Source organism: Diabrotica virgifera, chromosome 6 (genome assembly GCF_917563875.1).
Source record: "Diabrotica virgifera virgifera chromosome 6, PGI_DIABVI_V3a".
NCBI classification, from domain to species: Eukaryota; Metazoa; Arthropoda; class Insecta; order Coleoptera; family Chrysomelidae; genus Diabrotica; species Diabrotica virgifera.
The window spans coordinates 224,108,021-224,132,377 of NC_065448.1; the positions used below are offsets into that span (position 1 = coordinate 224,108,021).

At 33.1% G+C, this 24,357-nt stretch overlaps 2 protein-coding genes across 2 annotated transcripts in view; both read left to right on the forward strand.

Annotated features, from left to right (window-relative positions):
- The window catches only part of LOC126886303 (zinc finger protein 729-like), a 56,771-nt gene extending 41,387 nt beyond the window's left edge, over positions 1-15,384 (forward strand). Inside the window, exons 3-5 of the mRNA XM_050653176.1 lie at positions 98-1,425; positions 6,729-6,753; positions 12,492-15,384. Of these exons, the coding sequence (XP_050509133.1) occupies positions 98-1,425; positions 6,729-6,753; positions 12,492-13,825 (2,687 nt within the window). The 3' untranslated portion in view covers positions 13,826-15,384. The remainder of the gene's footprint in view (positions 1-97; positions 1,426-6,728; positions 6,754-12,491) is intronic.
- A 271-nt stretch (positions 15,385-15,655) lies between these two features.
- On the forward strand, positions 15,656-17,047 carry LOC126886304 (zinc finger protein 235-like). Its single transcript, XM_050653177.1, has 2 exons — positions 15,656-16,894; positions 16,967-17,047. Exons 1-2 carry the CDS (start codon positions 15,656-15,658, stop codon positions 17,045-17,047), a joined length of 1,320 nt encoding a protein of 439 aa, XP_050509134.1.
- Positions 17,048-24,357: the final 7,310 nt, after the last annotated feature.

Consider the following 24,357-nt stretch of genomic DNA (forward strand, 5'->3'; position numbering starts at 1 on the left):
TTCTTTTCCAAAAATTATGCGATACTTTTTGTGATTAGTGTAGTTTCTGCAGAAATTTGTTGTATACCAAAATGTGTACATTTGGTTTATATTTTAGGTTGTTCAGGCAATAACACCAGAATAAAAATGATGAAAACACCTGAAGATTCATCTCATGAAGAAGAAGATTTGGCTAGATACATTGAAGAAAGAACATTAAGTAAAAACATGAAAGTTCAAACTGGAAGTGGACCTTACAAATGTATAATTTGTTTAAAACAATTTACTGCAGCATGTACCCTGAAATCACATATGGTGACTCACACTGGAGAAAAGCCTTATAAGTGTGATACTTGTTTGAAACAATTTACTGCACCAAGCGCTCTGAAATCACATATGGTGACTCACACTGGAGAAAAGCCTTACAAGTGCGAGATTTGTCTTAAGCGATTTACTCAAGCCAGTTCTTTGAAACTACATATGAGGACTCACACTGGTGAAAAGTCTTATAAATGTAAAATTTGTTTTAAGCAGTTTGCTCTAGCCGGTAATTTAAAATCACATGTGATGACTCATATAGGAGAAAAGCCGTACAAGTGTGATATTTGTTTTAAGCAGTTTACTAAAACCAATAATTTGAAATCACATATGATGACTCACACTGGAGAAAAGCCTTACAAGTGCGAGATTTGTCTTAAGCAGTTAACTCACGCTAGTTATTTGAAACTACATATGATGACTCACACTGGAGAAAAGCCTTATAAGTGTGATATGTGTTTTAAGCAGTTTACTCAAGCCGGTCCTTTGAAGTCACACATGATGACTCACAGTGGAGAAAAGCCTTACAAGTGCGAGATTTGTCTTAAGCAGTCAACTCACGCCAATCATTTGAAACTACATATGATGACTCACACTGGAGAAAAGCCTTATAAGTGTGATATTTGTTTTAAGCAGTTTACTCAAGCCGGTCCTTTGAAATCACACATGATGACTCACACTGGAGAAAAACCTTATAAGTGTGATATATGTCTTAAGCAGTTTATTCAAGCCGGTCATTTAAAATCACACATGATGAGTCACACTGGAGAAAAGCCTTATAAGTGTGATATTTGTTTTAGGCAGTTTACACAAGCCAGTACTTTGAAGTCACACATGATGACTCACACTGGAGAAAAACCTTACAAGTGCGAGATTTGTCTTAAGCAATTTACTCAAGCCTGTCATTTTAAATCACATATCATGACTCACACTGGAGTAAATCTTCACAGATGTGAAATTTGTTTGAAGCAGTTTACTGCGGCAAGTACTTTGAAAAGACACTTGAGAATACACACTGGAGAAAAGCCTTACAAGTGCAAAATCTGTTTTAAGCAGCTTACTCGAACGGAACATTTGAAATCACACATGATGACTCACACTGGAAAAAGCCTCACAGATGTGAAATTTGTATGAAACAGTTATATGCAAGGAATTTGAGATCACATGTCACAATAAACTGCCCCAGATAACCGAAATACCATTGAAAAATAATGTTTAATCAACCATGATAGTTATCGTTCACCCTAGCCTAGCTCAGATTCCCAAGTTGTGTGTTCGTCTTGTCCTAATCAAAAATATGAGCAATAAACATCTGTATTGGAAGCAAACAAAACAATATTTTAAGTAATCATGTATATTCCTCAATAAAGATATATGTATAATAAAATATGATTTATTAAATTCAATAACATAATATACAGGGTGTAACAAAAATACAGGTCATAAATTAAATCGCATATTCTGGGACCAAAAATAGTTCCAATAAACCTAACTTACCTTAGTTCAAATATGCACATAAAAAAAGTTATAGCCCTTTGAAGTTACAAAATGAAAATCGATTTTTTCGAATATATCGAAAACTATTAGAGATTTTTTATTGAAAATGGATATGTGGGATTTTTATGGTAGGAGCATCTTAAAGAAAAATTATAGTGAAATTTGTGCACCCCATTAAAATTTTATGGGGGTTTTGTTCCCTTAAGCCCCCCCAAACTTTTGTGTACGTCTCAATTAAATTATTATTGTGGTACCATTAGTTAAATTTAATATTCTTAAAACTTTTTTGCCTCTCAGTATTTTTTCGATAAGGCAGTTTTTATCGAGTTGAGGCTTATTTTTTAATGTTTACATAAAAATTTTATGAGGGTTTTGTTCTTTTAAACCCTCCAAATGTTTGTGTACGTTACAATTAAAATATTGCTGCGGTACCATTAGTTAAACACAGTGTTTTTAAAACTTTTTTGCCTCTTTATATTTTTTCGAGAAGGCACCTTTTATCGAGATATGGCTTCTTTTTTAATACGGTTCAAAATATACCTAAAAATGTAAATCATACATAAATTTTCATATTATTACCAAGTTTCCATAATCGTACTTAACCATATACAAATATGTGGCGGATTTGACAAATATTCAAAATATCTCGATAAAAACTAACTTTTCAAAAAAGTACTGAGAGCCAAAAAAGTTTTAAAAATAATGTGTTTAAGTAATTGTGCTACAATAATAATTTAATTGGAACGTACACAAAAGTTTGGGGGGGGGGGGGGTTTAAAGGAACTAAACCCCCATAAAATTTTTATAGGGTGTCCAAATTTCATTATAATTTTTTCTTAAGATGCTACTGTCATAAGAATGCCATATGTCCATTTTCAATAAAAAATCTTTAATAGTTTTCGATATATTGGAAAAAATCGGTTTTTATTTTGTAACTTCAAAGGGTTGTAACTTTTTTTATATGCACATTTGTACTAAGGCAAGTTAGGTTAAATCAAACTATTTCTGGTCCCAGAATATACAATTCAATTTATGACCTGTATTTTCGTTAAACCCTGTATATTCACATTCTTGCCAACAACTAACAATTCTTGGATTATACTTATGGCTTTTGGTATTGGTTCAATGGTAACTCCTTGATGTCGAATGCTACTGCTGTTTCTGCGACTGGCTCTGAGGTCCTAAATGTTGCATTCCACCAGGCCTACGGATGTTGGTTGGTCGTTGCAGTCTAGATGGTCATTATATGGTCCTCATGCTTGTATCGCCAGCGATGGAGGATGCTTGAGGCTCCCGAATGGAGAAAGGTGATTTTTATTTCCAAAAACTAGAAGACAGGCCATATATTAGTGACATCAAGAAGTATCTATTGAAACCTTTCCTTGCCAAATAATCGTAAAAGTAGCAAATGACAAAGGAATAAAACAAAATTAATAGCAGTGATTACTAGTAAAATTATTTGATTACCACGTCCATGTTACTAGGTAAAAATGTTATCGTAACAAAGCACATGGGTAGATATTTGGAGGTTAGGTACATAAAATGATAAAAACTTAATGTAGAAATTTAAATAAATATATTCGGGCTTTTGTTTCCACTCTTAGGTTTTTGTTTTTCCAAATTGTGTCGTTTAGGCATCCGCCCGTTCTACTGGCTTTAATTATTTGGCCTTTTACCTGTGATATTATCGACTGGACTAATATTCTTTTTACTGCTGAGTCAAGATCCTTTGTGGATCCGACAGACACTTTGCACTGTCGGATCCACAAAGTGCAAATCCTGATCACATCAATAAAAATAATATTAGCCCAGTCGTTAATATCCCAATCAACATGTTCTCAGGCGCGGATCCAAGGGATCCAATGGAGTCAATTGCCCCCTCCTGAGACCTCGCCTGATGTCTACTGACACTTTTTTTCTTTCTTTATTTGTCATAATCCTTAGTGACCTTCAGGGCGTTGGATGTCGGGGTCCGTCTCTTATCCATTTCTTCCAATCGCTTCTATTGGTGGCCAGGTTCTTCATATCTCTGTACCCATGTTGTCTCCTTTCACCTATATCCTGGATCTGGTCCATTCATGTCTTCCTCGACCTTCCCTTTTTCCCATTTTGGCTTCATGTACCTTTTTTGTCAGTCTCTTTTGCTCTATTCGTTGTATGTGGCCAAACCAGCCCAATTGTTTGTTTTCGATCTTCCTTATTATCGGGTCTTGTTCCAGCTCTCTTCTTATTTCTTCATTTTTGAATCTATCAAACTTTGTATGACACTTTTTTTCAAGAAAGATAATTACGATTTAATAAAACCCCCCGAATAAGAGATGCTTTTAAAAGGATGTCCGAAGTATTATGCAACAGTGACCTAAAATTGGCATTAAGGATCCCTCTACTTCGCTCCTACGTGTTCTCGGTCTTACTGTATGGTGTCGTCTTGGACTGTGAATAAAATCGACCTAAATCGCCTTGAGGCTTTCGAGAAGTGGTGCTGTAGAAGAATTTTAAGAGTTTCTTGGGTGGAGAAGATTCGAAACTCCACAATACTAGAACGTCTCAGCAAGACTACTGAGATCATCAAAAGCATCAAGAAAAGAAAAGCTGGAGTATTTCGGACATGTAATGAGAGGTCCCGAATATTAGCCCAATAAATGACCGTTTTGGAGTGTAATTTTCAGGGGCAACTCCGAATTGCATGAAAATTTGGATTTAGGTTCTACTTACACTCCACTTCAAAGTTGAATTTGTGTCGTTGGTTGTTTTTACTTGGGGGGTGATAGTCACCCCTTCTCGGAGGGTGAAAAACGCGTGTTTAAAATAAGCCCGGAAATGGATAAATTGACAGATTATAAGCAACTTTCGTTCTATAAATTTTTTTACGTAACTTAATACTTTTTGAGTTATTCGCGATTGAAAATATTGATTTTTCGACAAAAAATCTACGTTTTCAGACAGTTTTTCGCCAATAACTCAAAAAGTAAATATTTCATCGAAAAAAATATGCTTAGCAGAAGTGTAGCTTATAAAAAACGAAAAAACTTGTGTATCAGTAAGGTCTATAAATTGAGTAAAAGCAAAGTTGTAGCTCATGAAAATACGTTTTTATTTGTCTAATTCCAAGTCGAATAATTCAACGCGAAATGATCGAAAAATTAAGCAGTTTTCGGGAAAAGCCTATTTATATTTTAAAATATCTAAAAAAAGCTTTATATTTGTTTTTTACAAAAAAGTTTATCGTCAAAAATAAACGAGTTACACTGAAAAAAAAGTTGGCGCCTTTTTTAGTAAAAAAAAATCTTGAAAACCTCCTTCTATTTAGCACCCTAAATAAAATTAATCGTTACCGCTTTACGCTTTATTTTAACTGTATGTGTATTGTTTATACGATCTTTAAGTTTGATTGGTTTAAAGTGCTTATTTTTGAAAAAATATGTTTTTATAGTAAAAAAAAAAGAATGTGTGTGTACTTTGTACGCACGTAAGAAGTTATACTTCTATTATAATATAATTTCAACGAAATAAATATACCTACTTAACAGTTACAATACAAAAAATTAACAATAATTACCAAAAATGAACCAAAACTTCAATGCCAAATATTAAAAAAAAAAAGAAAAAAATATGAATCGTCCGGGATTTGAACCCGCAATCTCGCGATTTTTGGATCTCTGGTCCAATGCTCTACCAACAAGGCCATCAAGCCGCATGCTAGTTACCTTTCAGATATACATAATTATACATCACGGTGACAACTGAAATATAAAAATAGATGTTTTATTATTTTACGCCCAAGGAAGACAAATCCAAAGACACAAAATTATAATAAAAAACCTTTTAAACCACCTTTTTCAAATTGCGCAAGTTGTATTATTAATACAACTAAATAAGTAAATAAATGAAATATAAATATTTTGACGTTTTACAATTTGACAATTCACTTTTAACTGCAGTGCCTTAAAATTTTTAAAGCACTAGTGCCTTAAAGTAGCATTTTTAACGCTCCTATGGAGTCCTAAAAATGACATTTTTAACATGTTTGTAGAAAAATATATTTAAAAACACTAATATATTCTTTCCACACCTTTTGGACTGATACATACATAAATTAAAACATTTTGAAGTATAACTTCAAAAATTTTAAAAACTATTTAAAAAGGCAGTATAACTATTAACTAACCTTTGTTGTTTCTCTTCCCACAAATTTTAAAACGCAACAACCATACATAACCAAACCGACAACCGTCCAAACCACAGCTGCGCTACAGCTGCCATATTGGATAATTTTTGACATGTCATTTGAACATCCAATCAGAACAAAGTTATAATGCGCATGCGCCGGGATCGTAGGTTTTAACATATAATAATTCACCCTCATATCGCGCGTAAAGAAGTATAACTTCAAAAATTCTAAAAATTTTTGAAAAATTTTCTTTTTCCAAAATAACTTAAAAAGTATTAGCGATAAGAAAAATCTTAAAGAGTAAAAAAATGTAGGTTTTGCTAGTATAAATATGCTAGTTTTATTTTGTTTTTCTGTGAGACAAAAATTGGTTAAGATATGGCTGTTAAAAATTTGCATACACTCGTGGATAGTGACCCGTTCAAGCTTTTTCAACTATAACCCTTTCAAAAATAAGCACTTTAAACCGGCGAGACTGACAGATCATATAAAAGATAGATAAGTAAGTAAATTGTTTATAAAGAGGTAGCGATTAATTTCATTTGGGGAGTTAAACACGGGGAGATTTTCATGATTTTTTTACCAAAAAAAAAAGAGGGCAAACTTTATTTTGAGCGTAACTCAGAAATTGTTCTAGAGGCCTCAGGATACTTAGATTGATTTTCAATTGCTAGTTTTTTTTTGAAAAATGGCTTTGGCAGAGCCAATTAGCCAGACTTGTTTCTGATTGATTCAATTGCTAGTTGTCTAACACAACGAATAGCTAGAAAGGCGGCAGGAGCGGCACCGTAAGTTAGCGTGTTTAATTTATAAATTATAGGAACCTTACTATTACTAGGTTGCCAAATTATGCACTGTAAGTCACGCTCAGACTCGGCAACTTCCACCTGCCTGTACATTTTTTCCATGTCCGCACAAACAACAAACTTGTGCTGGCGAATTCTAATTAAAATTGACAACATGTCACTTTGAATATTTGGTCCAGACAATAATATGTCATTGAGACTAGTACCTGAGGATGTAGGAGCAGAAGCGTCGAATACGACCCTCAGTTTTGTAGTTAAACTTTCTTCTTTAACTACCCCATGATGTGGCAATATATACCTAGGGTTTTTATTTATATCTAATCTGGACATTATGCCCTAATTTTTCGTACTTTTCCATAAAGGCGTTGTACTTATTTGAGAATGTTGCATTTTGACTAAATTTTACTTGCAGTCTTTTAAACCTTTTCAAGGCATTATTATAAGAGGCACCCAACTTATCTAGTGAATCGTGGAAAGGTAAGGAGACGACAAAACGACCATCTGGCTTTCTGAGTGTAGTCTTAATAAAATGTGTTTCACAAAATTCATCTTCCTCGGATAAATTACAAGAAGCTTGAACATTTTCCAATTCCCAAAATTTACTTACAGTTTCATTCAAATCACACACACTTGAGTGACCTACATAGCTATTATTGAATGAATTATTTACGACAGGCATTGGACCTGATATAATCCAGCCTAAACAAGTGTTTTGCAAAATACGTAAATTTTTACCTAACCTAATTTGGCCTACTTTCAACAATTTATAAAAATGTTCGGCACCGATCAACATGTCAATTTTTGCGGTATATGAAATTCGGGATCACCGAGAACCACATTTTTCGGAATGTTTAATTCGGAGATATTAACAATTGATGCTGGCATATGGGCACAAATATTGTCTATTAAAAAACAGGAAAGCTGATCAGAATACTGATTCTTAAGGGCCTTATATCGAATGGTAGCCTTATGACGCAAATTTGTGGGAGTTTTCCCAATTCCGGTAACAGAAAATTTTATTTTTTCGCTACTTAAATTTAGCGTATTGAAAAACTCGTAAGTTATGAATTTACTCTGACTTCCAGAGTCCAGCAATAGACGACAACGATGTCTCTGATTATCTTTATCAAATACTTCAACCACAATGGTTGATAACAAAACTTATGAGTTCAAACGAACCGTTAATGTAGCAGATGAAGCAGAAGCTTCAGGCTGGGAAGTACCTTGACTAATATCTGACCGTGTCTGGTCATTCATTGAACTTGAATAATTATCATTATTGGTGTTTTCTTTGAGATGCAACAAAACGTTATGCTTTAATCTACAAATTTTGCATCCATTACCTTTACAAAACTTTGAATTGTGACCAGACTTTAAACAATTTGTGCAAAGCTTTGCACTCCGTACACAATTTAGTCTTTCAAAGGGACGTAATTTTAGGAAATCATTACATTTAAAAATACTATGGTCATTTTTACAAATGGGACAGCTCTCAGACTCCGAATTAACAAATGATTTGTTTCTATTATTAGAAAATTTCGACATTAAATATTTAAGCTCACCACAAACGTTAAAATACCTTGCTTCGAAAGCTGACGAATCTTCGTCATCTTCCGGTTCTATATTTTTAATTTGAAATTGCAAGTCTTCAAATTCCTCCAACAAATTAGTCAATTTATCATATCTAGTCTCTAGCTTCAAATAATTACTTTTGTCCAATAAAAAAGTTGTATCAGACTTGCTGTAGGCTACAAATTTTTCAGTGTTGGTCAAGGAAGCCTTAACGCGCCTCCTTGAATACACCAAAGACTTAATGTCAGTCATTTTATTGCTATTTAATGAAAAAATCTAAAAATAACGCAATATTGTATTGTCACAATGATAAATATTGTTTCAAGCAGTTTTATAATGAATACACTATACACTTGAGCCGTGTATTAAAAAATATTCAAAATTATATTCAAAAAAGTGAATTTAAGAGGCAATATTAAATATTAATTAAGGAAAAGATAGTAGTTACCAGGATTGCACTATTCTTGTTGATAATTTAACTCGTGGCACCAGAAGGACGGTTGCAGATAACAGCATAAAGACCGCGTCCCACCATCAAATAATTTGATCAAATAGTTTGAGCAAACTCCGGAAGTACGTCAAAGTGACGTCACAATTGGAGTTTTTTTGAAATTCTAAAAATCTGTGCTCTCACTATCAGTCTAGTTTGATCAAATTTATTGTATTGAGTTGTCTAACTTGTTTGTACTTTATTTAAAATTAAAATTTTTCATTATTATCCACAATGAACACTCAGGATGTCACGTCACTAACTGTCACTTTCAGTTTGCTCAAACCAGTTTGATCAAATTATTTGAGGGTGAGACGCGGCCTTAACAGTCTTCCATACACAAATTGTTCAAAAACTATACTGCGGTTTTAAAATAACGGCGTATGTCTATTTTGATTCACACACGGGAAAAAATTCCGTTAAAAATGTTTGATTTGGCACTACGGTATCTTTACAGCGCGCCGAAGAAACTGTTTTTTCTATCACTCGCGGGAAACACACCGGCAAAGTCTAATTTGTTTGTAAAAACCGATTCGTCTCGCAAGGACCAATAGAAAATCTGGATAGAAAGCGGATTTGTATCTTCGCGTTTATCCTGTGTAAGCTAGCATCAGGTGATGAAAAACTTAACACTCGTTATAATGATTTATTAAAATAAATATTAAAAACGAACAACTTCAAAATGAACTAATTATTTTAAGGGCAGTCCGGTTAAACAAACAAATATAATTACAATTAGATATTATACGACGTTACAAATAGCCGGTATAGCTTCGCGTAGTGTTTTTCTGTCTCTTGTGTGATGTGAATGTTACGAATGCGAAAAAACAAATCCAATGTCTGGTATGATCTCATTTTCCTATGGTCTGACTTTTGACCCTGAATTCGAGCCTCGCCATGCACTTGCTGGCTGGATCATACGATCACGAAAGTTGTTAATCCCGGAATGCGCTGAGTGGATAAAAGCAGCGGCGTAGTTAACACTGTTGCACAATAAAAAACGAAGCAAAATAAATCTAAAAAGAAATTGTTCCCAAAATACATAACATTAATAAATTAAACAAATTATTTTTTGCTTGCAAAAAAACTTGTAATAATATTTATTTATGTACCAAGTCAGTAAAGTTACTCTTTATCGAACGAGTCTGAAACATAAAATTTCAAAGTTATTATTGAAATATAAGTTATTTTCTGTGCCATCAACTAGGGTTTTCTTTATCGGAAAAAAAATGTCAATTTGGCGGTTTTTGAAACTGAAAATGTTTTAGCTAATTTTAAAAAATGTTTTCAACACTTCGTCGTTTTTCCAAATTTTAATATTTTACTAAAATCCTAGTTGATGGTATAGGAAATAACTTATATTTCAATAATCACTTTGAAATTTTATGTTTCAGGATCTGTATTAGTCCCAATCACTGCAGCAGTGGGGACATGTTTTTATTTTCACGGTGACAGTAGATGGCGCATAAATCGTTTAATTTAAAATATTTTTTTATAAAAATTGTTTTACATGTACTTATTTTTATGTATAATAAATGCTCATGCATACCGTCCCGAGCTGTACTATCTGATTGTCTTATCGATTTGTTTATTTTCAATAAAAACCTTTATTCTTCGCAACAGTAACAAGTTTTTTCAAAATAAATAAATATTTCTTTGAAATACATGTTATTCCATATAAGTTTGGTTGTGTGTATTCATTTCCCTCGTATCACGACAACCAAGCAACTGATTGTTTCAACGGTAAATATCGATGTATCTGCAAACACCTGCTATACCAGTAAAATATCGGGCGATAAAAATCGACCGTCCAAAATCGATGTGTGTGTATTTAGTGTAACCACACTGGAAGTCTGTTTTAATGATTTACACTCCGTTTAACAATTATTGATAGTACAGTTTTTACGACGCAGGTTATTTTTATTGTATGTTGCATTGTACTAGAAGTCATAAACTTTGAATACAGTTGAGTCCGCGAATCTTTACCCGTGCGTCATCATTTAAAGCATACGAAATAAGTCGATGATAAGTCGGAAATTGAAATTTACTAAACGCAACAGCAAGTGACATTAAGTGACTTGCTGTTGCGTTTAGTAAATTTCAATTTCCGACTTATCATCGACTTATATCTTGTGCTGCCTGGATAACTCGGGAACCCATAACTGTCTCCTGCTGTATACTTCTTATCGTTTCAAGTGAAACAGTTACACCTGTAGCTTCCAAAAGCTGCCTTTAGAGCTGCATGTGAGCAATGGTTGGGTGTCTTCCAGCTGATTGGACAATTCAATTAAACGATCGTGGAGAGCCGTTATTACTTTTTGGCGACTTTCCTTTGGTTTATTTGTTAGCTTTCCTAATTCCTGTTACCTAGCATAGGTTTTGGACAGAACGCTCTGTGTTACTCCTAACTCTGTAGCTATGTCCCTCTGAGAACATTACTTGCTCCACAATACCAATAATCTTTTTCCGTTGTAAGACTTATAACCCCACATAAGGCATACTTTTGTTTTTGGACGCAAAAACGAAAACAAAAACAAAATGCCGTCTGTTGAAATGCTACATATTCACAGTTCTGCTCTACGGAATGGAAGCGTGGACACTAACTGTTGCATCTATGAATCGGCTCGAAGCTTTCGAAATGTGGTGTTATAGGCGCATCCTACGTATATCCTGAGTTGACCGAATTACTAATGTGGAAGGCCTGCGTAGAATGGGGAAAAAGTGTGAAATTCTCATAACCATCAAAACAAAAAAATTAGAATATCTAGGACATGTAATGAGAAATCAAGAACGTTACGGCCTTCTCCAACTGATTCTCCAAGGGAAGGTAAATGGTAAAAGAGGACCGGGAAGAAGACGCATTTCCTGGCTTCAAAATTTATGAGAGTGGTATAACACGACTACCTTTGAACTGTTCCGCGCTGCGGTAAATAAAGTCAAGATAGCCATGATGATCGCCAACATCCGGAACGGATAGGCACTTTAAGAAGAAGGACGCAAAAGTTAGTTTTCGTTCAATTTGCAATTCAATCAAATACCCTATGCCCTATACCGTCCCGAGCTGTACTATCTGATTGTCTTATCGATTTGTTTATTTTCAATAAAAACCTTTATTCTTCGCAACAATAACAAGTTTTTTCAAAATAAATAAATATTGCTTTGAAATACATGGTGCTTCCATATAAGTTTGGTTGTGTGTATTCATTGCCCTCGTATCACGATAACCAAGCAACTGATTGTTTCAACGGTAAATATCGATGTATCTGCAAACACCTGCTATACCAGTAAAATATCGGGCGATAAAAATCGATCTGTGTGTATTTAGCGTAACCACACACTGGAACACTGGAAGTCTGTTTTAATGATTATACTCCGTTTAAAAATTATTGATAGTACAGTTTTTACGACGCAGGTTATTTCTATTGTATGTTGCATTGTACTAGAAGTCATAAACTTTGAATACAATACAAATACAATACATACAATACAAATGACCTTCGTCGTAAAAACTGTGCTATCAATAATTTTGAAACGGATTATAGTTTATTACATTTATTTCTTCTACACTTTTGTTACGTTTTATTCTTGTTTTATATAATATAGTTTCTACATAAATTTGTCTTTATACTAAAATGTGTACATTTGGTTTATATTTTAGGTTGTTCAGGCAATGAGAACAGAATAAAAATGATGAAAATACCTGAACATTCATCTCATGGAGAAGAAGATTTGGGTAGATACATTGAAGAAAGAACATTAAGTAAAAACATGAAAGTTCAAACTGGAAGTAGACCTTACAAGTGTGCAATTTGTTTAACTCCATTTACTGCAATTTTTACCCTGAAATCACATATGATGACTCACACTGGAGAAAAGCCTTATAAGTGTGATACTTGTTTGAAACAGTTTACTGCACAAAATACTCTGAAATCACATTTGGTGATTCACACTGGACATAAGCCTTACAAGTGTGAAATTTGTTTTAAGCAGTTTGCTCAAGCTGGTAATTTGAAATCACATGTGATGACTCACACTGGAGAAAAGCCTTACAAGTGCGAGATTTGTCTTAAGCAGTTTACTCAAGCCAGTAATTTGAAATCACACATGATGACTCACACTGGAGAAAAGCCTTATAAGTGTGATATTTGTTTCAAGAAGTTTACTCATGCAGGTTCTTTGAAATCACACATGATGACTCACAATGGAGAAAAACCTTACAAGTGTGATATTTGTCTTAAACAGTTTACTCATGCCAGTAATTTGAAGTCACACATGATGACTCACACTGGAGAAATCCCTTACAAGTGTAAGATTTGTCTTAAGCAGTTTACCCATGCCACTAGTTTGAAATTACACATGGTGACTCACACTGGAGAAAAGCCTTATAAGTGTGATATTTGTTTTAAGCAGTTTACTCAAGCCGTTCATTTGAAAACGCATATGATGATTCACACTGGAGAAAAGTCTTACAAGTGTGATATTTGTTTTAAGCAGTTTACTCAAGCCAGTTCTTTGAAATCACACATGATGACTCACACTGGTGAAAAACCTTACGAGTGCGATATTTGTTTTAAGCAGTTTACTCATGCCAGTAGTTTGAAATCACACATGATGAGTCACACTGGAGAAAAGTCTTATAAGTGTGACATTTGTTTTAAGCAGTTTACTCAAGCCGGTCCTTTGAAGTCACACATGATGACTCACACTGGAGAAATCCCTTACAAGTGCGACATTTGTCTTAAGCCATTTACTCAAGTCAGACATTTTAAATCACATATCATGACTCACACTGGAATAAATCTTCACAGATGTGAAATTTGTTCGAAGCAGTTTACTGCGGCCAGTACTTTGAAAAGACACTTGAGAATACACACTGGAGAAAAGCCTTACAAGTGCGAAATTTGTTTTAAGCAGCTTACTCGAGCCGAACATTTGAAATCACACATGATGACTCACACTGGAAAAAGCCTCACAGATGTGAAATTTGTGTGAAACAGTTATATACAAGGAATTTGAGAAGACATGTCACAATTAACTACCCCAGATAACCGAAATACCATTGAAAAATAATATTTCAATCAACCATGATACTTATCGTTCACCCTAGCCTAGCTCAGATTCACAAGTTGTGTGTTCGTCTTGTCCTAATCAAAAATATGAGCAATGAACATCTGGATTGGAAGCAAACAAAACAATATTTAACTAATCATGTTTATTCCTCAATAAAGATATAAATATAATAAAATATAATTTACATTCAATAACATAATATATATTCAGATTCTTGCCAAAAACTAACAATTCTTGGATTATACTTATGGCTTTTGGTATTGGTTCGATTGTAACTCCTTGATGTCGAATGGTACTGCTGTTTCTGAGAGTGGCTCTGAGGTCCTAAATGTTGCATTTCACCCGGCCTATGGATGTTGGTTGGTGGTTGCAGTATAGATGGTCATTATATGGTCCTCATGGTTGTATCGTCGGCGATGGAGGATGCATGAGGCTCCCGAATGGAGAAAGGTGATTTTTATTCCCAAAAACTAGAAGACAAGCCATATATTAGTGACATCAAGAAGTATCTATTGAAACCTTTCCTTGCCCAATAATCGTAAAAGTAGCAAATGGCAAAGGAATAAAACAAAATTAATAGCAATGATTACTAGTTAAATTATTAGATTATCACGTCCATGTTACTAGGTAAAAAGATTATCGTAACAAAGCACATGGGTAGAGATTTGGAGGTTAGATACGAAAGAATGATTATAAAAACTATTAATGTAGAAATATAAATTAATATATTCGGGCCTTTGTTTCCACTCTTAGTTGTTTGTTTTTCCAAATTGTGTCGTTTATTCATCCGGCCGTTCTACTGGCTTTAATTATTTGGCCTATTACCTGTGATATTATCGACTCGACTAATATTCTTTTTACTGATGAGTCAAGGTCCTTTGTGGATCCGACAGACACTTTGCACTGTTGGATCCACAAAGTGCAAATCTTGACCTCATCAATAAAAAGAATATCAGCCCAGTCGTTAATATCCCAAACGACATATTCTGGTGCAAAACTTAAACGTGTTATACGCTGTGCACTCGTTAAAAGTAGAGAAGTAGCAGCCACTCTGACTCTGATTCCAAATTCCCTTAATTTGTTTAAAACCAAATTGGCACTTTACGAACAGAACATTACGAGCCACGGGCTATCGAAAGCTCATTTTGCAGTTGTCTAGCTGTAATATGATGTGTACGTAAAGTCTTCAGATGTGAATAGCGTTCATCTGCTGGGTTCGTGAACGTGGAAAGTCCTGGAACTGGTCTTCTTGTGTATCCTCCACCTTCTTAAAGCACTTAAAATACTGGATTGGTGGATTCCCATAGATATCACTGCGACCGTCCATCTCAAATTAAAGCTACAATTTGGACTGCTTGTTCTGACGTTATATTACTCATTTTTTGTAAAAGACCACACTCCCTCATTGAAAACTCTAGCATACATAGTACACAGATCAAATTCTCGAACACAACTGTACAAAATAAATATTCTTCTTTAACCACGTTTTGTTTATTGTTTTTTTTTCGGCAAAAGCACGCTTCAACTAGAAATGTTATGGGTTTGTAGACACCTAAAGGAAACGATAGACATCCGAGTACATGCTATAAAACTTTGCTAAAAATTAAAAAAAAATTAAGATTTTTTTCTGTTTTAAAAATTATGCGATATTTTTTGTAAATAGTGTAGTGTCTGCATACATTTGTCTGTATACCAAAATGTGTACATTTGGTTTATATTTTAGGTTGTTCAGGCAATAAGAACAGAATGAAAATGATGAAAACACCAGAACATTCATCTCATGAAGAAGAAGATTTGGCTAGATACATTGAAGAAAGAACATTAAATAAAAACATGAAAGTTCAAACTGGAAGTGGACCTTACAAGTGTGCAATTTGTTTAACACCATTTACTGCAGCATGTACCCTGAAATCACATATGATGACTCACACTGGAGAAAAGCCTTACCAGTGCGAAATTTGTCTTAAGCAGTTTACTCAAGCCAGTAGTTTAAAAGCACATTTTTTGAGAATACACAGTGAAGACAAGCCTTACAAGTGTGATCTTTGTGTGAAACAGTTTACTGCACCAAGTGCTCTGAAATTACATATGATGACTCACACCGGAGAAAAATCTCATAAATGTGAAATTTGTTTGAAACAGTTTATTGTAGCTAGGGATCTGAAATCACATATAGTGACTCACACAGGAGAAAAACCTTACAAGTGTGATATTTGTTTGAAGCAGTTTACTGATGCAAGTAATTTGAGAAGACATGCGATAACACACACTGGAGTAAAGCCTTACAAATGTGAAATTTGTTTGAAACAATTTGCTCATGCAACTAATTTGAATATACATTTGACAACCCACACTGGAGAAAAGCCTTACAAGTGTCATATTTGTTTTAAACAGGTTAGTCAAGCCAGTAGTTTGAAATCACACATGATGACTCATACTGGAGAAAAGCCTTATAAGTGTGATATTTGTTCTAAGCAGTTTATTAAAGCCGGTCATTTGAAATCACATATGATGACCCACACTGGAGAAAAACCTCATAAATGTGAAATTTGTTTGAAACAGTTTATTGTAGCTAGGGATCTGAAATCACATATGGTGACTCACACAGGAGAAAAACCTTACAAGTGTGATATTTGTTTGAAGCAGTTTACTGATGCAAGTAATTTGAGAAGACATCTGATAACACACACTGGAGTAAAGCCTTACAAATGTGAAATTTGTTTGAAACAATTTGCTCAGGCAATTAATTTGAATATACATTTGACAACACACACTGGAGAAAAGCCTTACAAGTGTCATATTTGTTTGAAACAGGTTAGTCAAGCCAGTAGTTTGAAATCACACATGATGACTCATACTGGAGAAAAGCCTTATAAGTGTGATATTTGTTCTAAGCAGTTTATTAAAACCGGTCATTTGAAATCACATATGATGACTCACACTGGAGAAAAGCCTTATAGGTGTGATATTTGTTTGAAGCACTTTACTCAGGCAAGTAATTTAAAAGCACATTTGAGATTACACACTGGAGAAAAGCCTTACAGGTGCGAAATCTGTTTTAAGCAGCTTACTCGAACCGACCATTTGAAATCACACATGAGGACTCACACTGGAAAAATCGTCACAGATGTGACACTTGTGTGAAACAAGGGGAGAAAGGCAATGCTTGTTTTTATTTGATTCAGAGTTGGACTACCATCTCCAGCTAGCTATTTCTGCCTCTCAGGCGTCATCGGTGGAGCTATGCAGTCACAACTCTAAATCAAACATCAACAATTCTGCCTTGTTTAAGGGGATGGGTACGTATTTTCGGCTGCAATGCTATTTAAATGGGGATTCATTTTTTTCGAATCCTGAGAAAACTAATAAATATTTTTTAAAAATTTAAACGCAGAATGAAAGATTACGTTCTTACCGAGGACCGAAAGTCCCTGAAAACTTCTATAATGTTTATTTTAATAAATTACATGGGTGAAAAACTAAGAGAATATTTATTATTTTTTTCAGGATTCGAAAAAAAAATGGACACCATGTCTGTGGTGATATTTTCCAAATCGAACATTCGCTATCTTTGTCATACAACGCACTGAGTCAAATATAATATGAAAAACAGACAGTGACAGTTTAAAATATTTGACATGGCATCGGGAATATTTTGAGTTGATGATTAAATAATATTGATAATTTATTTGATAAATAATTGATTTAAGACGTGAACTTAATAAAAAGTTATTTATTGTTTATTATTTATGGAAGATCCAAGCAGAGAATACATCAGGATATATTCTGTGATCCAAGTATTTTTTTTTGTTAAATATGTTCAAAATTGTAAGCGTTCTATAGTAGCAATATATTATTAAAGTCACTTTTCCTCTTTTCTCGATTGAGTATTAGTTTTTGTTGTACATATAAATTATTACAATCACTGAATACATAGTTAGTGAAAACATTATCACATTTATTAACTGAATTAATACTTTGCAATTATACAAATAACAGTTATCCAAGAACATTCAAAAGCCATCTCTTTAAAGTTAATGATGACATTGTCAAGTAGAATGACATTCTAGTAATGTTTACATACCCATACCAGTGAGAATTTTGCAGCACGTAATTTGTCGTGTAAAGACAGAAAAAGTAGGGATAGCCGTAAAATATTTGCGAATTATGTACCGATGGCCTTAACGGAAATTACCGCGAATGCAATAGGAAATCCTCTAATCAAAACATATGCTTTTTTTCTAATCCACGTTTGCCCTCGATATATCCTTTTGTTGATGATTATATTTTCGAGGAGGAAAGGCAGTTTTTATCTGATTCAGAGTTAAACCACCATCTCCAGATAGCTATTTCTGCCTCTCGGGCGTCATCGGTGGAGCTATGCAGTCACAACTCGTAAACCAATGTTCCATTCCTTCATATTTACTCAGATTTTTGAGTACTTGAAACTGCCTTTCGGCTCTTTTCCTAGATATGTGACCATTGTCCTTTCTGCTTTCTTTTATATTCGTCGTCTCCGTGCTTATAAATTGTTAAAGCCGGAGATTCAGGATGAAACCAGAAAGCAGTTTCTTTTGACGAAGAATCTTAGATTTAAAATATTGTTTATTATTTTTATTTTAATTGTTTTGTTGCAGTAAACTTTGTATCTGAGACTTTTCGTCTTCCTCGTTTTTATTTGTGCGAAACAGTTCATTGATGCAACAAGTTTGAGAACACACACTGGGAGTAGGGAAAAGCCTTACAAGTGTGATATTTCTGTTAACCAATTTACGTAAATTTGAAATCACTTTTGAAAAGGGTTGACTGCCACAAAAGAATATTTAAAAAAGTCTATGGTGCCAAGTTGAAAAAAGTGCATCTGACAACCAATTGAAATACTTCGATTATAGGGCTTTTCATTCACAGTCATTTGTTTGGAGCGTCTGTCATGTGTCGCATAATATTAATATATTTATCTACGTCATAGGTTATGGACCTTAGAATATAAAATAAACTAGGAAGGAGTACAATGCGAAATGACTTCTCGCCAGGAAGGACGTTGCAAATGGCGATCAGCTGTCAGATTTGCTTTCTATCTCCAGTGACGTACCTTTGAAAGAGGGAAGAAAAGAAATTCTTAACGAGTTTATTACATCTTTGATGTTAAACAAACAGCTATAGATCAAGAGAAAAGACGTATTAATATAATATTTTGTTGAAAAGTCAGTTAAATAACATTTTATTATACTAACAACTTTAGTTTAATTAATTGCATATACACGAGCTTCACCAGATGATACGCCTATGCACACAGCTGATCCAATACACAAACACCTTCTACCTCGTTGACATAAACTTATGAGTCATCCACAGACGTTCAAGATGGCCGGTTCCGCTAGAAATTTAAGGTGTTGTTGATATATTACAGACTCATTCCTGTGTATTTTATATTCTAAGTTATGGACATCTACCAATGATACAAACCAAAGACGTATGACGTAGATATATTAATATTATGTGACACATGACAGAAGCTCCAAACAAATGACAATGGATGAAAAGCCCTATACGCTGTGAGCTCGTAGGTAGAGGGGATAATTAAAAAGTCGCGAGCGCCGGTAGTGATAAGTATGTAAACCTTTACCGGAAATTTGACATAAATGTCAAAGTGATTAATTTAAAACATTGAAATTAAAAACATTAATAGGAAATAATATTAGTTGGTCAAAGCTCTGGTGTATATTTTTATCTTAAATATACTTACGTTTTAAATACTGAATTTAAGTTTTTTTAACATTTTGTAATATGTAATTATAAATAAATCTAAGCGCCATCTACACGATAATTGTGAAAGTATCCGAAGTAAGAAATTAATATTTCATTAATAGAACGTTAAAATGGTTAGCAAAATCTTTATAAAATCGATTACAATTTAATTACTTTTTTTGTTGTAAGAATTAAGCGATAACAATTAAATAATAAATTTAAAAATTACCGGTAAAAGTTGCATTAGTAATCCGCTAGGAGCGACACCAGCGAAGCTCAGAGCGTATACGCTGCGAGCTCGTACGTAGAGGGGATATTTATAAATTCGTGAGCGCTAGTAGTGACAAGTCCGTAAACGTTTACCGGAAATTTGACATAAATGTCAATGTAATTAATTTAAAATTAAAATTAAAAACATTAATTATAAAAAATATTAGTTGATCAAAGCTGTGGTATATATTTTTACCTTAAATATACTTACGTTTTAAATACTGAATTTGCGTTTTTTAATGTTCTGTTAGTTCTGTAATATGTAATTATAAATTAATCTTGGCGCCATCTACATGATAATTGTGAAAGTATCCCGAAGTAAGAAATTAATATTTCATCAATAGAACGTCAAAATGATTAGCAAAATCTTAAAAAAATCTATTACATTTTAATTAATTTTTAGCGTTGTAAATATTAAGCGATAACAATTAAATAATAAATTTAAAAATTACCGGTGAAAGTTGAATTAGTAACCGCTAGGAGCGACACCAGCGAAGCTCAGAGCGTATACGCTGTGAGCTCGTACGTAGAGGGGATATTTACAAATTCGCGAGCGCTAGTAGTGGCAAGTCTGTAAACTTTTACCGGAAATTTGACATATATGTCAAAGTGATTAATTTAAAATTAAAATTAAAAACATTAATTATAAAAAGTGTTAGTTTGTCAAAGCTGTGTTATATATTTTTACCTTAAATATACAATACGTTTTAAATACTGAATTTAAGTTTTTTTAATGTTCCGTAATATCTAATTATAAATTAATATATTAATCTTACCGCCATCTACACGATAATTGTGAAAGTATCCGAAGTAAGAAATTCATATTTTATCAATAGAACGTCAAAATGATTAGCAAAATTTTAAAAAAATCGATTATAATTTAATTACTTTTTTGCATTGTAAATATTAAGCGATAACAATTAAATAATAAATTTAAAAATTACCAGTGAAAGTTGACTAGTAATCCGCCAGGAGCGACACCAGCGAGGCTCACAGCGTATAGGCTCTGAGCTTCGCTGGTGGCGCTCCTGGCGGATTACTAATTCAACTTTCACTGGTAATTTTTAAATTTATTATTTAATTGTTATTGCTTAATATTTGCAACGCAAAAAATTAATTAAATTGTACTCGATTTTTTGACGTTAACCATTTTGACGTTCTATTGATAAAATATGAATTTCTTACTTCGGATACTTTCACAATTATCGTGTAGATTTAGCTAAGATTACCGTTTATTTCAATCAACGATATTACCATATATTATGGAACATTAAAAATCTTAAATTCATTATTTAAAACGTAAGTATATTTAAGGTAAAAATATATACCAAAGCTTTGACCAACTAATATTTTTTATAATTAATGTTTTTACTTTTTATTTTAAATTAATCACTTTGACATTTATGTCAAATTTCCGGTAAACGTTTACAGACTTGCCACTACTGGCGCTCACGAATTTGTAAATATCCCCTCTACGTACGAGCTCACAGTGTATTAGTGATTTTCATTGATTCAAGTGATTCAAGTCTCATCATGAACTGAACGACCGCTTTTGTCATGTATAGGGCTTTTCATTCACAGTCATTTGTTTCGAGCTTCTGTCATGTGTCACATAATATTAATATATCTACGTCATACGTTATTGGTATATAACAATGATACAAACCAAAGACGTATGGCGTAGATATATTAATATTGTGTGACACATGACAGAAGCTCGAAACAAATGACAATCGATGAAAAGCCCTGTTATTGCGCCGAGTGGTTGCAGACTAATATTCCATCAGTAGGGCTTTTCATTCACAGTCATTTGTTTCGAGCTTTTGTCATATTTTGTATAATCCGTGTATATTAATATTATACACAGATCATATAACATATGACAGAAGCTCGAAACAAATGACAATCGATGAAAAGCCCGATACCTAGAGGTTTGATAGTTAGTAAGACAATCACAGTCAACTTAAGGTAACGGTTCTTATTCTGGACCAACAAATGTAGTGATTAACCTATCAGAGCGCCTTTTTTGAATTTAGGACGTATGATAGTAGTTGATAACTAGGTATGTACTATACAAGCCTCGAACATTTTACTTGACAAGGAAACGCACTATATTTGGACTTCCTCTTCTTCATGTACCATGTCCTTTCAGAACGTTGGTTACCATCATAGCTATTTTAATTTTATTCACTGCCACCCTGAATAGCATGCTTTTATCAACACAATAACAATCTCTTTGGGACCTCTCATTACATGTCCGATATACTCCAGCTTTCTCTGCGTGATCCTTTTTATAATCTTGGTAGTCCTGCCGAGATATTCTATTATTGTGGAGTGCTCTTCTATAGCACTACATTTCGACACCATAAAGTAGGACTGAGAACACGTAGCAGCAAAATACGCGGATCCTCAATGCCAATTTTAGGTCTCTGTTACATAACACCTTGGACATCCTTCTAAAAACGGCTCTGGCCTGTTCTATCCTAGATTTAATTTCGCCGTGACTTTCTCTGTTACAATTTGATTGCTGTCCAAGGTATACGATTTTATTAACTTGCTCAAGTTTGGTATTATTTACATAATATAGACGGTTTTATATTCTGTTGTTTACTTATTACGAGTATAAGTACAAAACTTACTGTGAGGTCAACCACACCTTTGTTTATATTGTTTCAACAAACAATCCAAATAACTGATTATTTTTAATTTCTTTCATGTTTTTATTTAATTGTTGTATGTTATTTTGTTTGAAATGCATATTATATTTTTTACTCAAAATAAATAAATACATGTCAAAATTTCGATATCATTTCAGTCTCACCTATTTGTCAAAATAAAAACTGATATTAGTGGAGTCACTGAAGGTGGATATGAGCTATTACCTCCGATTTCGTTGAACCTCCATCGATTTGTATGAAAATTGGTGAGTGGTTAGAGGATATCTCAAGGAACAAAGGTGACATGGTGCCAACTTGCGCTTTTACCCTGGGGGCGGATGCCACCCCTCCTCGCGGGTGATAATTATTTTATTAAAAATAACCCCATAATTCGATAGAGGGACAAATTTTAAGCAAAATTTGTTATATAAAGTTATTAAAATAAATCAAAACTTTTTGAGTTATTAAAGATCAAAGATTTTAATTTTTCTTGAGAAAAATGCATGTTTTTAACCAATTTTTCATCAATAACTCAAAAAGTGTAAGTTTTTACAATTATAATTATCAAAATTGAAGCTAATAAAAGATCAAATAAACCCCTTACTACAAAAACCTTTTAATGTTAACTAAAAGTGAGTTAAGTATAGGTAATTCAATGTATATTTTTTTCGGCGAGTAAAAAACTAAGTATTCAAACTGAAATAACGGGAAATTGATGCATTTTATAACATAAACATTTGTCAAAGTACTTAAAAATATCTATTAAATGAGCCCCCGAACATGTTTATTGCGTTAAAATTTATGCTCCAAAATTTTTTCAAAATTTATGTTTCAAAATTTTTTCCAAAACATGTTATTGTTTTTTTTTAATAACTACGTTCGTGTTTATGATATCAGGTTCATTTAAAAACTATTTGAAAGCTAATTCCAAGTGCTATTTAAGCACGTTAAACCTAATCTTTTAAACCCCTAACTTTTTTAAAAATAAAAGGTTAAATGACCCCGGTTGCATGGTTCCCACAGCAACATTTAAGATTTAAACGTTTCTATCTCGGTTATTTTTTACCCTATAGAAATAGTAAAACGGGTAAAATATTTGGCACAGAAAAAACTAAAATTTGGTTATATATAATTTTTTACGTATATTGAGTATTTTTGGAGTTATTATCAAAAGAATATGAGAATTACAATAATTTTAAAAATTATGATTTTTTAAAATTCTATCTTTTTTTCAAAAATATGCATTCTCAACCAATCAAAATTATCGAACGCATTACTTATGCTAATATAAAGAAGTTATTGTGAGCATTACTATAAATTTTAATTTTTGTGGAAATGGCGTATGTTTTATTTCTCACTTTTTCCTAAAAAATTCGAAACGGTTCTTTTATTTTCCTTATAACTTTTTTAATTTTGACGCTATTACCTTGTTCTGAAGCTCATTTGATAGGCATTCCGAAGTATTTTGGCAAATGTTTAGCAGGAATATTTTATACATTGCATCGTTTTCCCGTTATTTAAGCTTGAATACTTAGATTTGAGTACTAGTCGAAAAAAATACACATTCAATTACCCATAACTGTCTTTTAACTAACATTAGCTTAGTTGTTTATGTAAGAAATGTATTCAATTTTTTATTATCTTTAATTTCAGTAATTATAACTTTTTTGTGAAAGCTTATAGTTTTTGATTTGTACGTGAAAAACCGATTTAAAACATGCATTTTTTTACGAAAAAATAAAATCTTTGGTCTTAAATAACTCAAAAAGTGTTGATTTA

What these genes read in the sequence shown, in the direction of transcription:
- LOC126886304 (XM_050653177.1), top strand. Translation starts at nt 15,656, where the DNA reads ATGATGAAAACACCAGAACATTCATCTCATGAAGAAGAAGATTTGGCT. An exon ending in GTTTGAAGCACTTTACTCAG is followed by an intron (nt 16,895 to 16,966) that starts GCAAGTAATTTA and finishes ATCTGTTTTAAG; the next exon opens with CAGCTTACTCGAACCGACCA.